General features: G+C 36.3%; 1 protein-coding gene across 1 annotated transcript; it reads left to right on the forward strand.

Annotated features, from left to right (window-relative positions):
• The first annotated feature begins 458 nt into the window (after nt 1-458).
• Nucleotides 459-14752, forward strand: LOC123660252 (general vesicular transport factor p115). Its single transcript, XM_045595348.1, has 9 exons — nt 459-662; nt 1872-2006; nt 3577-4523; nt 4675-4996; nt 8113-8257; nt 8928-9176; nt 9866-10029; nt 11231-11509; nt 13106-14752. Exons 1-9 carry the CDS (start codon nt 585-587, stop codon nt 13199-13201), a joined length of 2415 nt encoding a protein of 804 aa, XP_045451304.1. The 5' UTR covers nt 459-584; the 3' UTR covers nt 13202-14752.
• The last annotated feature ends 2437 nt before the right edge of the window (nt 14753-17189 follow it).

Here is a 17189-nt window from a genome sequence, read left to right on the forward strand (position 1 = left end):
TAGAGAGAATGCTCCATGGTAGGTACTGAAAGTAGTACAACAATTGTAGAAGAATCAATTTCTTCTTGAAATCTACAAAAAAAAATTGGTAGTAGTTAACATTTACGATTTTTTTTACAAAATTAAATAAAACGTAACTTAAAGTTTGACTTTCATAATTTGATTAATGAAAACAGCATTTTCGTATTCAATTAATCGCTTGCTTGCGTATTGCTCGTTAAATGAAATGACAAATTTTCTACTGTGTTTTTTTTTCAACTATAATTATAAATTTAAGTACATTGTCATGTACTAAAATAACTAAACCTATTTGAAATTAAAGCAAATATTGATAAAGAAAGTAGAATTTTTACATACAAACAAAATCGAATATTAACAATTATCGATACATTACTATAGGCTATAGATATGTCGGATCCTACTATGGATTCTGCCATTCTAATGTCAAAAGTAAATGTCAAAGTTAGTGATTACCTGACGTGTCTTCGTATCAAATATTGTTGTAATTTTTTCGATTAAAAGCTATGATTTTCTCACAATAACATTATTGAGTGCTCTGTAAAAGTTATACGAACACTACCAAAATGGATTTCTTGAAAAGCGGACTGAAAACCGTTCTCGGAGCACCGGAACCTGGACAACAGCCGTCGGTCGCTGAAACGGTGACGGTTTCATATATTTTCAGAATAAAGAATTAATTGGCCTATTTATAAACGTACCAGTGCATGGGTTTGAAGATTTTTAGGCGTGGGTGTTGATGGTATTTGTCTGTGACATTCTGTTAATAGTATGCTAATCTAAGATAAAAGTTGTTTTGATGGAGTGATTGAATGTTAATCATATGTAAATGATCTATAGTAAACTTACCAATTTTATTTATAAATATTTACTGTGTTTAAAAGAAACATTTGCTATTTAAAACATGTGCCTTATCACATATGTAAGCTTAACTATGATTGCATTGTACTAGTTTCACTGCATTGATCAATTTGCTTAAATTATTACTCAATTAAATCTTTAATAAATATATATCATTAAGACACAGATTTCATAAAGTAATGTATTACATAACAAAGTAACAAATAATAAAATTGCATTATTTTATTATATTTTTTTAAATGAACATTATCTTGTTCATAACAATAATTTTTGGTATCATGTTTTTTTTGTGCATATTATATAAATCTCTGCATGTTCATGACTTAAAAATAATATATTTTAATATAAAAATGAAAAGTTTATTTGGGCCAAGCTAATAACAAAAATATATATATTTTTTTGTCTTAGCTAAGTTTATGAAAATCAATGATATAAAACTATAATTTACCAAAAAATAAAATAATCATTTCAAATATTTTAAGTAACCACAGCTAAAGCAGCTTAACCCACTGTTGTACTGTCAAAATCTAACCCTGTCTCCGGACTTTAATCCACTTGTCATTGGCAAAATCATCGGCGAAAAGCTGATGGAGCCATAGTCTTTAAAGAAGAAGATTTTTTTAACTAGACAGCTTGTTTTTAATGAAACACCAATTGTTGTTCTGGCCAATATCTCGTACCTTTTCTATTGGAAGAAAAATGTTGCAGCTTAGTCTTAATAATAAGCTTTGATAATATTAAAAAATTGTATGCAAAGATTCTGTTTTAGTTTCATTTATTTTTATATGCAGTAATCAATCGTTTTTAATGATAATTGCAGGAACTTTTATTTTTTAACAACTACCAATATAATTATATTATTGTATTATAATGGTTATATGCTAATTTAGACACTCTGTATAAATATTATTATATACTACGCGGGCGACATTGTAGCCAACTGCTAGTAGTATAATAGATATAGTTTATATTATTTTTATTTTTCTGAACAGGTGGAAAGACTAGTTGAACGTGCAAGTAACTCCACTTTGTTGGAAGATAGAAGAGATGCTTGCAGAGCTTTGAAGGCTATGTCAAGGAAGTACAGGCTGGAAGTTGGTGCTCAGGGTATGGACACATTGAGACAGGTATTGCATAGAATTTGCCAAATTATATGAGTTAAGTAGTTTTAAACAATTTTTTTTTTATATAATATTGATTTTTATAGATACTTTCAATATTTTCCTTAAAGGTTTGGAAGAGATCACTACTTAAAAATAATTGTGTTGTGTGCTTGCAAACGAAAAAAAAAACCGACTTCACACAATTACATCGACGAGTAATACAACGTAAGATCGACGAAAAAAGTCAAATAACTACGCGTTATCAAAGATTACTCAAAAAGTAGTTATCAGATCTCAATAAAATTTATATGTGACCACATGACAAACATCAGCTTTCGATTAAATTAAAAATTATTAAAATCGGTACACCCAGTAAAAAGGTTTTGCGGATTTTCAAGAAGTTCCCTCGATTTCTCTGGGATCCCATCATCAGATCTTGGTTTCCTTATCATGGTACTAAACTAAGGATATCTTCTTTCCAACAAAAAAAGAATTATCAAAATCGGTACACCCAGTAAAAAGTTATTGCGGATTTTCAAGAATTTCCATCAATTTCTCTGGGATCCCATCATCAGATCCTGGTTTCCTTATCATGGTACTAAACTTGGGATATCTCCTTTTCAACAAAAAAAGAATTATCAAAATCGGTACATCCAGTAGAAAGTTATGCGGTATAATACTACGTAGGTCGACGAAAAAAGCGTCAAGTAAAAACGCATTATTAGATATAGCTCGAAAAGTAGTTGTTAGACCTCAAATAAATTTAAATGGGACCAATTGGCACACACCACCTTTCGATTAAAAGAAAATTTGTCGAAATCGCTCCACCCAGTCAAAAGTTCTGATGTAACATACATAAAAAAAAAAAATACAGTCGAATTGAAAACCTCCTCCTTTTTTGGAAGTCGGTTAATAAGACTGCCCTTGTACATTAGGACTACATTACCTATATTAATATAAATATTTGATACAATTCATTTCAAAGCGGTTTGCTAATAAAGTATTTTCTAGTATCTATAATCTTAATAAATTTCGTACAATTGTCTAATAATAAGTAATTATTAATTATGCTTTATCTTGTAGTTTGACTAGGAATGATGCATGCAGTTCTTAATACTAGGGTTAAAAATATTGATAAGTATAAAAATCTATACTAATATTATAAAGCTGAAAAGTTTGTTTGTTTGAACTCGCTAATCTCAGGAACTACTGGTCCGATTGGAAAAATTCTTTCAGTGTTAGATAGCCCATTTATCGAGGAAGGCTATAGGCTATATATCATTACGCTAAGATCAATAGGAGCGGAGCACTAACGAAGAATGTTTCAAAATTGGGATTTTTTCATGTTACTATATAACACGGACGAGGAGTAGCTAGTAGACCTATAACAATAAAACAAGTGTAGCATAGAAATTTAATTATAAGATATTTATTATTAAATTTGACCAATATTTGTTCAATATAAATACTAAATATAATGTTTCTATTTTTAAATTAGATGTTTTTTCGTTTATTTTTTGTATGCATTATTTTCGTGGTCTTGTTCAATCTATATCTATGTCTACCCACTAATATGCCTTTTTAATTTTTCTAGATTTTAGAACTCGACAGAGCTGATAATGAGACAGTAAACTATGCACTCGATACTCTTAACAATATTGTATCACCGTCACAATTTGAAGAAGAAGAAGACAAACCCCACATACCAATGAACATTGGCGATCAATTCACAGAAATGTTCATAAAGGATCCGCACAACATACAGCTACTCTTAGACCTTTTAGACGAATATGACTTCAGAGTCCGGCTCTCGACTGTACAGCTTTTAATATCCCTATTAACAAATAGAACAAAGGATATACAAGAAATTATTCTCGACAAACCAATGGGAGTATCTAAAATGATGGATCTCTTATCTGATAGCAGAGAAGTGATAAGGAACGAAACGTTACTTTTATTAATTAAATTGACGAAGGGAAATGCCAATATACAGAAAATCGTGGCCTTCGAAAACGCATTTGACAGGTTGTTCGAAATAGTAAGCAGCGAGGGTTACTCGGACGGCGGAATCATTGTCGAAGACTGCCTCCTGCTGATGTTGAATCTGCTGAAGAATAACAGTAGCAATATTAACTTTTTCAAAGAAGGTAGCTACATACAGAAGATGCTGCCAATGTTTACAATTCCGGACAACGCCGAGGAGGCCGGCTGGTCGCCGCAAAAGGTTTCCAACGTGCACTGTATGCTCCAACTTGTCAGAACGTTAGTGTCACCGAGTAACTCCGCGCAAATCGTATCGAACTGCCAGAAGATCATGAACAATGTTGGTGTGCTAAACGCGCTATGTAATATTCTAATGGCGAGCGGAGTCCCAGCCGATATTTTGACGGAAACTATAAATACTGTAGGTGAAGTCGTCCGGGGAGACGCGACTAATCAGCAGTTTATTGGGACAGTTATTGCTCCTTCGTATCCGCCGCGTCCGGCTATCATCGTGCTTCTCATGTCTATGGTCAATGAGAAGCAACCTTTTTCTCTTAGGTGAGAATTCAACTCAGTTCATGTAACAAACGGTTCCAATATCAACTTTCTATTGACTCGAACACTCGAAGACTCGACTTTGTCACATCTTGATCGGTTGATTTTGTATTTAATCCTGTACTATCTTCATTATATGTTGTTTTCTTTATAGGTGCGCCGTTCTTTACTGCTTCCAATGCTACCTTTACCGTAATGAAGTTAGTCAAGCAAACCTAGTGCAGACCCTCTTACCGTCGTCCACGGACGTGTCTAGTCTGACGAGTGGCCAGATCCTTTGCGGAGGTCTGTTCTCGCCCGATCTTCTATCAAATTGGTTCTCAGCGGTGGCCCTCATGCACGCCCTCATAGATAATCCGGCACAAAAGGAACAGCTATTACGAGTGTTGCTGGCCACTAACATAGGAAGCACCCCGGTGTCGTTGCTGCATCAGTGCACGCTGCTTTTGCAGCAGACCACCAAGTTACAGTCGAAGGTTAGTCGTTGTGAATGAGTTAAATAGTATAGTTATATTTTAGAATCCTTCTATATGAAGAAAGAGGCTTATGCCTAGCAGTGGGGTGTAACAAGCTGAATTGTATCATTTCGTATTAATTAGAAAACGTATAAAGATAGATTTGACCTGTCCATGTCTATTATCTAAATGAAAATTATAATGATTTTATAAATTTTTAACTTCTTTTTTCACGATTTCATCGTCGCTCATTAGACTTTTACACACGGTTATTGACAGAGGTTCAACGGGAATTTAACGAATTGAAACATAACTAGAGACAAAGCGACAGTAGTAACATTTCAATTGTCAATAACGGGACGTCCATCGACGATTCCAACTTTCTCCTTTATTTTTTATTTTTTTTAGGATTACCAACAGAAATTACAACAATAACACAAAAATAAATATTTTACATAAAAGATTAAACAAGTTTAATTGTATTTCTTTTTAAAGGTAATCATCAAATGCAATAATCAAACGGTAAATATATAAAAAAAATGGGAAAACCTGAATTATATAATTAGATAAATTGATATACATTTTTAAAGGGAAATATAATTATTTGATTTGATAAAAATTAAAAATTAAATTAGGGTATATAGGGTATCGGACAGTAATCAGATTAAAATATATAATGTACTTAAATAAAATAAATATACTGTTTTACGATTATTTATCGAATAATAATTCAATATTTTTAATCTGTACTGAAACACTAACTACAGTGTGTGACGCCATTTGTGGGTTGCATTGGCCACGTTCCACTAAGCGTCCGCAACGCCCGCATCATGTTTTCACCATGCCGCCATATTGCGAGCATACAGGTGACACATGACTCTTGACAGCGCCTAAATATGCGTTCTACTTATAAAATTCGCCCACAACATCCGCGGCATTTTTTACGTTAGTGGAACGGCAATTTCAGCGGTTGTGATCGATGGCGTCTTGGGCCTTAGGTGGAACGCGCCCTTTTTTATTACCACAAATGACGTGATGGGCTCTCAGATGACATAACGTGGCGTTTTGGCGGGATTTTTAAACAAACAATATTAAGAGCCATTTCACAAAAATCGGTAACAATACGCGAAATTGTAATATTTGGACGTCGTTAATCTAGTCGTTAGACTAGCACAGATCATTTCGTCAATGTCACGTAGAATGGAGAAGACACGAAGGAGATTAATCGGTGCGGTTGAGAATGCGGCATCAAAATACTATTGAAGGTCGCAGTAATAGTAGGTATTTAATAGTTAGCCCGTAACCTAAAACGACACAAACATACAAAGTACAACAAACACATCCAAACATTGTTAATAATCTATGTACAGTTAAGGTCGTTAATCTCAGTGTTGGATGCAATAATGTAATTTATATTTTTGAAATATAATAGAGCAACCTTTGTTGTAGTAAGATGATGGATCAGAATTATGATTTATATCGTGTGTACAAAATTATTAACCTTTTCATCAGCCCTCTGTGTAAAAGGTTGAAATGTATAATCATCATTCCAGTCTATTGCAGTTGCTGGACATAGGCCTCCACAAGTTCGCGCCAAAAATGTGTGAACTCATGTGTGTTGCTCATAGTCACCACGCTGAGCAGGCGGGTTGGTGACCGCAGGGCTGGCTTTGTCGCACCGAAGACGCTGCTGCCCGTCTTCGGCCTGTGTGTTTCAAAGCCAGCGGTTAGATGGTTATCCCGCCATCGGTCGGCTTCTTAAGTTCCAAAGTGGTAGTGGAACCTTGTTATCCCTTAGTCGCCTCTTATGACACCCACGGGAAGAGAGGGGGTGGCTATATTCTTTGGTTCTGTAGCCTCACAGCACATTGTATACATAATTTGATGTCCTATTTTTCTATAACCTCTAACGTAAAACTGTATAAAAAATATGGTAATATGTGGAATATGTTTTTGTTGATACATAATGCAGATTTTTTCCAATTAGATCTCCATTAATCCGTAATAAAATTTTAAATTTACAAATATTTTCCAATTAAGTACCATTTAAAAGCGATATTTTTCTTAGGAAACAAAGAAATTTTAAGGAACTGTCTTTACCTAAGTAAACCCACATCATTTAGGAACAAAGCGCTTGTTGTTATAGTGTAATAAACCGCATTTGATACTTAAATAAAAATAAAAAAATATGCGAAAATTACTGTAAAATAATATAATGATAATTTATGTAAACAAATATATAATTTACTTTTTTTTCTCACATTATCAATACAAAATAGGCATTTAAATCTGTTTGTCTTGTTATTTGTTAATTAATATGTTTGTCGGTATCATATTGAGTTTATAAAAAAATTAAAACAAAACTATGCAACTCACATTCACACTCAGATTTTTTGGGCCATAATAAAATGCTATTTTATATATATCGTATATACCTATTAGATTCATTCGTAAACTCAAAAAACAAAATCAATTAAAAAAAATTGTTTCATAAAATTGATTTTTTATTTTTATTTTAAAATTGACTGTTGTTATACAACATTTGTTGAAATTGAAATTTTTAACAAATTAATTATGTAAAAAATATTTTATACCATAGTTATTAATTATTAATTTTTATTATACATTAGAAAAAGATCAATATGGTTTTTTTGATTGTCACACTTTACTAAGTAGCACAAAGATGCGACCAAATTTACCTAAACTTGCAGAGCGAAAAATTGTGGAATGGCTTTTAAAACATGATTTTGAGTGTCTAAAAGGCTATAAATAAAATTCTATTTTTTATCGAAATAAGTGTCCATAAAGATTAATTTGAAACGCTTCCTGAAAATTTGTTCAATCCCCTATTAATACAATATCAATGACTCAATAATCTGTGAAATAATTAGCAATAAAAAAAAAAATAATCTAAAGACATGCACGGTCGGTCACCAACCCGCCTGCCCAGCGTGGTGACTATGGGCAAAACACATGAATTCACGTTATTTTTGGCGTAAACTTGTGGAGGCCTATGTCCAGCAGTGGACGGTATAGGCTGTAATGATGAATCTAAAGACATGCACGATGCAAGCTGTCGAAAACAACGTCGAGGCCAGAAAGTCTAGACGCCGGATGGTTAGAATGGCGGGCCGCAGGTGGCGCTGCTGATGCTGCTGTCGGCGTGGACGGCGCACTGCGGGCCGGCGGTGGGCGCCTTCCTGCGCGCGCCGGGCGCCGTGGCCGGCCTCGTGGGGCTCACCGGCGCCGGCGAGACCGACGACAACGACTGCCTGCTGCAGGGTGCGCTGCCGCTGCTGCATCACTCCTTACTTCCAACTCCTTACTCCCAACTAGCTCGGCGAGCAGGCGAACTGCTCACCTGGTGGCTTACCGTAGCTTATAGACGCCTGCAACACCAGCAGCATCGCAAGCGCGCTGCCGACCCCATCCCCGACTCCCTCCAGGAGCTCTGGTCAGCTTAATCATCAACAGGAACATAACACTGCTTGAAAGCAATATTATTTAGCTGTGATCTTCTGTAAAGTATACCCCAATCAGGGTGCTCCATATTTTGAGCAGGAAATTTCCTGCTGTGCCCTATTTCAGTTAAACTTACTTGAGCCGTATCCTCTAACGCCAGGCACTAATCAGAAACGAAGAAACTTATTAGCAGTTATATTTAAAAATAGTCTCGAGGTATTCGGTCGATTAAAGCAATGATGTTTTTCTTAGTTACCATTTACTCAGTGGCTTTTAAGTAAAACTTCTTTACGGACGCTTGATTTGGAGAGTGAGCTGGTGAATGCGTAACGAGAGCGTTACGAAAAGTGTTATCGGGCGAGAGGAACGAAAAATGAGAGAGAGATATAAGTTAGATGGAGTTAAAGAAGCTTTACTTCAGTCATATGATCTAAAACACGCTCGTTTTTTTTTTTTTTTCTGAAACTAATCTGAATATTATAATTTCCAGGTCTATCGGCCTTCCTACTGGCGATCTGTATACACTTCAACGACGACTCAGTGCAGAACTATTCGAAGGATTCTCTCCGACAGTTGCTCGTAAAGCGGATAGGCATGGAAACGTTCACGGCGAAGCTCAGCGAAGTGTCGAGACACGAACTGTACAATAAGGCGGCCAAACACCCTCAGTTGAGGGTCAACTCGCCGGCCGAAGTGCTCATCGATTACGAGTTCTGCAAGCTATTTAAGAGTTTGGAAGGTATGATCTACTGAATACGTTAATACTTTCTGTGTTAATTTTGTGTATTGTTAGAATCTTGAAACTGTTTTTATAAAATCAGTTTGGCTATGTTGAGCTGATACAACTCCAAAGACAAATATAATTTCAAATGCTGAAATTATCTTCTGTACATTGAAAAAATAAAAAATAATATAACATAAAGTCTCGAGAGAGACTTCCTAGAAGAAGTGGGCTCGTTAATCTTAATTTCATTATATTCTTAGTACCATTATATTCTCCTGATCAGTTCTAATCACAGCTTGAATACATGTAACATTAGAAGAGCCGTAAATTCTTTGCTGGCTATTACAAAAACTCTCCAGTTATTGATTCCTTTTAGAGAGAACTCTCAATGAACACATTGTTTAATTTAGTCCATATATATTTATATATTTATTTCCGTACTTACACAATATATTCAAGTAACAAGTGACAAAAAAGGAACAATCAGTTTCTAGGTGTAATTTGAAAGCAATACTATTATGATCTCTACTTCTCCTAGCTAGCTAGCTGAGCTATCTGTATTAAGGAGAAGCGATTTTCCTCCCAAGAATTCTACAATTTTTACTTTTCATTAGTTTGCCACGAGTTGTTCAGAGTTCAAAGTTACATTATAGATTATAATTTTTACTTTCTTTTACGTGTGTGACCCTGATGTATCGTTCCAGCCGTCCTCGTCCAGAGCCTGGCGGTCCGGCAACAGAACGGCGCGGACGAGCGGCCGGCGGACGACCTGCAGCAGTACAAGCGGGTGATCCGCCTGCAGGACGCGCGCCTCAGCGAGCTGCTGCAGCAGCTGGAGGGGCTCGCCGCGCAGGCCGCCGCGCTGCAGGTGCGTGCGGCGCGGCGCAGCGGCCTGCTGCACGCGCAGCAGGCCGCCGCGCTGCAGGTGCGTGCGGCGCGGCGCAGCGGCCTGCTGCACGCGCAGCAGGCCGCCGCGCTGCAGGTGCGTGCGGCGCGGCGCAGCGGCCTGCTGCACGCGCAGCAGGCCGCCGCGCTGCAGGTGCGTGCGGCGCGGCGCAGCGGCCTGCTGCACGCGCAGCAGGCCGCCGCGCTGCAGGTGCGTGCGGCGCGGCGCAGCGGCCTGCTGCACGCGCAGCAGGCCGCCGCGCTGCAGGTGCGTGCGGCGCGGCGCAGCGGCCTGCTGCACGCGCAGCAGGCCGCCGCGCTGCAGGTGCGTGCGGCGCGGCGCAGCGGCCTGCTGCACGCGCAGCAGGCCGCCGCGCTGCAGGTGCGTGCGGCGCGGCGCAGCGGCCTGCTGCACGCGCAGCAGGCCGCCGCGCTGCAGGTGCGTGCGGCGCGGCGCAGCGGCCTGCTGCACGCGCAGCAGGCCGCCGCGCTGCAGGTGCGTGCGGCGCGGCGCAGCGGCCTGCTGCACGCGCAGCAGGCCGCCGCGCTGCAGGTGCGTGCGGCGCGGCGCAGCGGCCTGCTGCACGCGCAGCAGGCCGCCGCGCTGCAGGTGCGTGCGGCGCGGCGCAGCGGCCTGCTGCACGCGCAGCAGGCCGCCGCGCTGCAGGTGCGTGCGGCGCGGCGCAGCGGCCTGCTGCACGCGCAGCAGGCCGCCGCGCTGCAGGTGCGTGCGGCGCGGCGCAGCGGCCTGCTGCACGCGCAGCAGGCCGCCGCGCTGCAGGTGCGTGCGGCGCGGCGCAGCGGCCTGCTGCACGCGCAGCAGGCCGCCGCGCTGCAGGTGCGTGCGGCGCGGCGCAGCGGCCTGCTGCGCGTGCAGCAGGCGATTGCCCTGAAACCATGCTAACTGGACATCCACACGTGTCTGACGGAATATTCTGTGCCCTCCTGTATACTTTACATGTTTTATAATCTGCTCTAATCCAGAGTTTGGGATAAATAACCCATTATTGGCGGGTATTAGTTTGGTAGCCAATATTTGTTTTGATCTGAACTATTATATGCCGCAAATACAATGACAGTTGAGTCAATCTTCCTGTGTGTTTACAAATTGTTCCATTCTTTATCAGTTACAAAATGAAAAACTTATATAACATGTGAAATACACTTCCAAATCACTTTTCCAGAGTGCATTGAACGATTCGCTCTCAGCCAACTCTCTACTGAAAGACGAGAACACACTCCTAAAGGCCCAGGTTTCAGCCAGTTCAATTCCAACCTCACAACCAAATGTTCAATCAGAAAAAACAGCGGAATATGAGGCTAGGATACAACAATTAGCAGATGAGATTACAAGATTAAGTTCAGAATTAAATATGGCTAAAGAAAGTCAAAGGAAAGCTAATGATGACTTGGAGAAACTTAGAAAGGATCAAGACGATTTGTTGGAGTTGCTGGCTGATCAGGTGAGTGAGCGAATTTTCATTATCTATACATATAATAAAATGGTAGGAAAATCAAAACTGTATTGTATATTTTTTTAAAGAAAACGTGGGTGTGATCTACTATTAATACTGAAGCAAAAATATAGTTTTTAGAATTTTTGTCTGTTTGTCTGTATGTATGTCCGGGATAAACTCAAAAAGTACTGCATGGATTTACTTCAAATTTGGCACGAATATTATTAAGAAGTCGGGTCAACATATAGGCTACAAATTATCACGCTATCACCTACGGGGAACGAGCAGTGAACCTTTATTTCTTCAACGCATTCTATAATAACGTGTAATCTAACGACGCATATTTTAATGTTGTTGTTATTATGTTAATAACCATTTCATAAGCTAGCTTCACACTATAAATAAAGACATTCTGTAGTATATTTAGTATCAGCATTGCATCCGTGCGAAGCCGGGGCGGGTCGCTTGTTATTGATATGAGTAAAAACTGGGGTAGGACACAACAGGGAATATCCTACTCAAAAAATGGAGCAGTCTGTCTGGGGTAATACCTCGACCTTACAGAAGATCACAGCTAAATAATACTGTTTTCAGGCAGTATTGTGTTCCTGGTGGTGAGTAAAGTGACCAGAGCTCCTGGGGAGAATGGGGGAGGGTCGGCAACGCGCTTGCGATGTTTCTAGTGTTGTAGCTGTCTATAAGATACGGTAATCGCTTACCATCAGGTGTGCCGTATGTATGTTGCCGACCTAGATATATATATATTTAAAAAAAAACACCGAACATGGCTGCTGTAACGTGGTAGGGATGATAACTTATCCCAATATTTATTGGTCTTGCCTGTTTACAATCTAGCGACATCCCACTGTTGGACAATAGCCTCTCCTTTTATAAAAGATCCAATTCTTCTGTATAAGTTAAATCTGCATTTTTGCTTCAGTTTGTTTATAGATATCCATTTACCAGAATTTATTCCCAAATTATATTCTATATAATAAATATATATTCCCAAATATATAAATTACCCAAGCACAATCTATACTTAAAAAAAAGTAGTTTCAGCTCGGTTTTAAACCCCTTACAGACTGGTGGACAAATTTATCCGTTCTGTCGTAGTTATTAGAATACGCTTTTGCAAACAGTACAATTACTTGAAACTAACATTGGATAATTTCATAGATTAAATATACAAAAATATCAAAACTATCTATCTCTGACAAAATACTTGTACTTTTACGCTCTCTACTTCTCTTTTAACGTAGAACTTTTTTACGCAAGCTTGACTTGGGAAGTAAGCTGGTGAATGCGTGATGAGAGCGTTACGAAAAGTGTGATCGGGCGAGGCGTACGAAGCAAGAGAGGTGTGAGCACTCATTTTCTTTCTCTCATAGCCAGTTACGTTTCGTATATCTAAAGATTGTGTTGGCCTATTGTGCAGAAGTTTTACTTCAGTCGTGTGGTCTAAAGTATACCCGATTTTTTATTTATTTATTGATAAGTAAAAAAATAATTCTATTTATTTACTCGATAAACCCCATTAGGATGACAAATACAATACAGCAGTGTGTGTACTCTCTAACATAACCAATATATTTTCAACAGGATGTAAAAATAAACGAATATAAAATAAAACTAATGAGATTGGGTGAGAAAGTTGAAGAGGACAACGTCATCGAACCAGAAGAGAACTTGACGTAGTGTTGCCAGCTGTAATTGATTATAAATAAGATTAATGGCGTAAAGAATTAATATAATTCGCTTGGAACTATTCAATTATTCCAATCGATTTTAATTTAATTGATGTACGGAATGTTAGTAAGTTCATAAGATGTTTATTTTCTGTTGTTTTATTTCTAGTCCATATCAAATTTTTTGAATTGATAAACCAAAAATGGCGACTAAAATACAAATTTAATACACATTTACATTAATTCTAGATGATCTGAGTCTGGAATAAAATTAGCTTATTTGAAATCAATAAATTACATTTTTTAAAGGACCTCGGAGCCTAGATTTTTATACAATGTGTTATTCACAATCGTAATTTTTAAGGGACCATACGGTTGCTTAAGTTTACCAAACAACACAAATATTTTATGCAAAAATTTTGTAATTTTATTTTTAAATTATAAAAATAAATTTGTCTTTTTTACTTATTTTGGATTAATTGAGACAAAAGGTAGATAGAAATGATATTCAAGTTTAAAAATAAAATTATATGTACTTACTATGTGTTCATATGTAAAATCTACAGAGCCTCCATCGACACCTGGTATACAGAACATTGTAACTAATGAAACTGTAAGTGTTTTCTAACTATACCATGAAAATACTGAGGGGAAAAAAGATATCTATCAATCTGGGAACCGTATTTATACGACCACTAGAACGATTTTTATATGAACAAAAAATCGTTCTAATTCAAGATAATTCAGATTTTTGCTAAAAAAAAACATTGTAATTTCGGTTACGAAAGCAATAATATATATCCGTAATGAAATAAACTAATAGTAGAAGAATATACTTCATTAGGGGTGCGGCTTTATTTAACATAACTTGGCCTCTTTTTAAATGCAACAAAATTGTAAAACGCTCTCCTGGAAACAACAAAATGAGATACAATATCCTTTATATCAGGTGTCGACATTATCTTGGTTGCTTAATATTTTCAATATTGTTTTCAAATTCTAATGACAATGAGTAGTGTGGTTAAAAATAAATATTGTATATTAATATGTTCATAGTTCGTAAATAAATAAATTATAAGTGTATAATTATGTAATTATTGTAATAAATAAATTTATTATACATTTTTTGTTTTCTCTCAATATAAAATCGCCCCTTATTATGTATGCAAAAACTTTAGGTTCTCTGTGTATTACGTATATAAGAGATATACTCAATTTTGTAATAATAATTGTTGTATAATTCAAGTTGTTGACAGGCATAGTCGAATCACTATAAGCACTACCATCATTTGTTAAAGAAAAAAATTTTTAACTTCATCTACCACGATACTTCATGTTCGACTAAAGTATATTTTCCAGAAAGTTTTCCTAACCTCTGAATACAAAATGAACCTCTAAACAATTTATCACTTGAATGTTAAAGGTTTAAATCCAAGTTTAATCTACCCAGACTCTTAGACTTTTAGACTTTGTTCACTCCACTGGACTTAACTCGTAATCGTAATTTATATTAAGATTTTCTTTTTAATTTTTGAGGAAAAAAATAAAACAATAATTAATATGCTCGACATTTATTACATTATAAATAAAAAGCTTAGCGTGTTTTTATGTATCTATATATATTCTAACTGAAATACCTATATGATAGTCTCACATCAGATTTACAGATATAGCAATAACTTAACTGATTGATAAAAAAAATACAGTATACTAAAACCATTACCACATTTATTACATCTTCTAAGACGAAACTGTGGTGAAACTAAAAGTGGCACAACTATGGGTGGGCTAAGTGAGCCCTCGCCTTCGACCTTAGAGGGGGCAAAATAACGTCAGAAAAAGTGAACGTTTAGGGCCTCGTAAGGGAATTAAGTGCAACAGCGAGGACGTTGTAATCACCGCTACCCTCCGATTGATGAAATTTGAGGATTTCGGGGACTAAGGAAAGAGTGTCCTTGTCAAGGTGCTGATGTAACTTCGCACACGTTTATATCAGTCCACGCTAAACTTTTACTAAATAGTTATACACTACAACTATATTTTAAAACTGTGATGCCTCAAGCAGATACCGATAAATATATGTACCTTTTACCTTTACCTAAAGATAGCAATTTGTTTACCCAACTACAATACAGCTAAATTGCATTTTTACCCTGTTTATATATCAATGAGCCTTAGCCACTGGTCTTTATACAGCGTGCAATTTTTTTTCCATTTAATTTTAAGTATGATGAAAAGATTTACCAATTACAAGTTCTGAAACATTTTCACTGTTATTCGGTACCTGCTCTTCAGTGGCTTAAATATAATTTTTATTATAATGTACGTATAAATAATCTCACTTTACGTCTAGGCTTTTCATGTCATAAATTTGATTATATTTTATTAAATTATTTAATACATCGTTTTTTTTAAAACTAGTTCAAAAACAAGTTTAACATATAACGTCTACATTGATTCTTAGTTCCTAAATAAATAAGTTTTTTAAGAGAAACTTAAATTTTATTTTAAATAAATTAAAAAATTAAACAATCATTTTGCTATTCATAGGCATGTAAAAGTAGAATTTAACCTCGCACTAAATTGCCGATCCAATTTTATTTATTTATAAGTTTTGAGATCACTTACTGTGTATAAAATCACAAAATGCTGACAGATTCAGGTGGACCTTCAAGCACCATATAACTAATATTTAAGGGTAACAAAAGTTATTGTGACCATTATTGCAGAGAAATAAAATTACATCTTTCATTTCCTGTCAAATTTTTTGTGTATTTTGGGTTTTATTATTATTAATCCACAATGAGTGATCGGCCGAGATAGAAAACCCGGTTCATGTGCGAGATTGACCAAAAAAAAATATGACTATTTTTACTGTCCTAACGCTATTAAAGACGGAATTATAGAAGAAAGAAATAAAAGGTATATGCGAGGACGTAGTGAATATTTTAATATTACAATTTTTGAAGTCAAAGAATTTTAACCTCAAAGTTTCACAATGCCCTCTTATATTACACATAGTTATTTACTATAGAGGTTAGACCAACCTATTTAGGATACATTTATTTATCATATTAAAATGCCTAAAAAATCTCTATTAATTTTTTCTTTCTTTTTCATTAATAATAAATGAATGTGGATACTATATAATATTGTGATAAAAATAATATTAATTATTTGTATTATATAAATTGAGAATCTTACATTATTTGACTTTTAAATATTTACCATAAACAACAAGATAGTGTTACAATTTAAATAATCACAGATAAAGAATAAAACACTACAGCTGACATCAACGAACCAAATAACTTACTTATTACTAAAAATAAAAAATAAAATATATTTATAATTATTTTTATACATAATAAGGAGATCGCAAATCATCTCTAAATCTCTGAGCAAGTTATGTGATAGAATGATAATGGCGTAAATGTTATAATGCCCATGAGTTATGGTAGGGCTTTTTAATTTTAAAGAAGTCAATAAATTATGTATGCCAGCCCATGAAGTATGTCTAAATATTTTTGTGCGGGTACACTGAGCAGTTCAAATTCATGTCTGATCTACATAAAATATTCACAAGATTTTCTGGCATATTAAGAAGAAAGTATACATTATTTACAGTCCAGTCAAAATACAATAAGAAGTCACACAGATAAGTCAAATCAGAATTGACCTTAAATACAATGGTCTCAATTCTGATAGTAATAAATATTCTGATGATTCTTTAGTGTTTTAAATAAATCCTCTTTTTATATATGTGAATAGATTTTACAAAGATGTTAATTCATATTATGTCATCAGAATAACCACCAATATGACATTTTATGCTGAAGACCAATTTATGTAATGAACAGCCAACGGAAACACATCCGTTGCTCTCGATTCGGAACAACGTGCATCATTTGCTCAAAACGCCGAATCATATACAGGCAGTAAACTGCAGTCATAGTGGTGACGCAACCGGCAACCACGCAGAACACACAGAACCCGAC

This window comes from Melitaea cinxia, chromosome 15 (genome assembly GCF_905220565.1).
Source record: "Melitaea cinxia chromosome 15, ilMelCinx1.1, whole genome shotgun sequence".
Taxonomy (NCBI): domain Eukaryota; kingdom Metazoa; phylum Arthropoda; class Insecta; order Lepidoptera; family Nymphalidae; genus Melitaea; species Melitaea cinxia.

Excerpts from the sequence above, each read along its gene's own strand:
- LOC123660252 (XM_045595348.1), top strand. The coding sequence starts at position 585 with ATGGATTTCTTGAAAAGCGGACTGAAAACCGTTCTCGGAGCACCGGAA. Across the intron at positions 4,997-8,112 it reads CCACCAAGTTACAGTCGAAG|GTGGCGCTGCTGATGCTGCT; the intron begins GTTAGTCGTTGT and ends GGCGGGCCGCAG. Across the intron at positions 11,510-13,105 it reads TGGAGTTGCTGGCTGATCAG|GATGTAAAAATAAACGAATA; the intron begins GTGAGTGAGCGA and ends TATTTTCAACAG.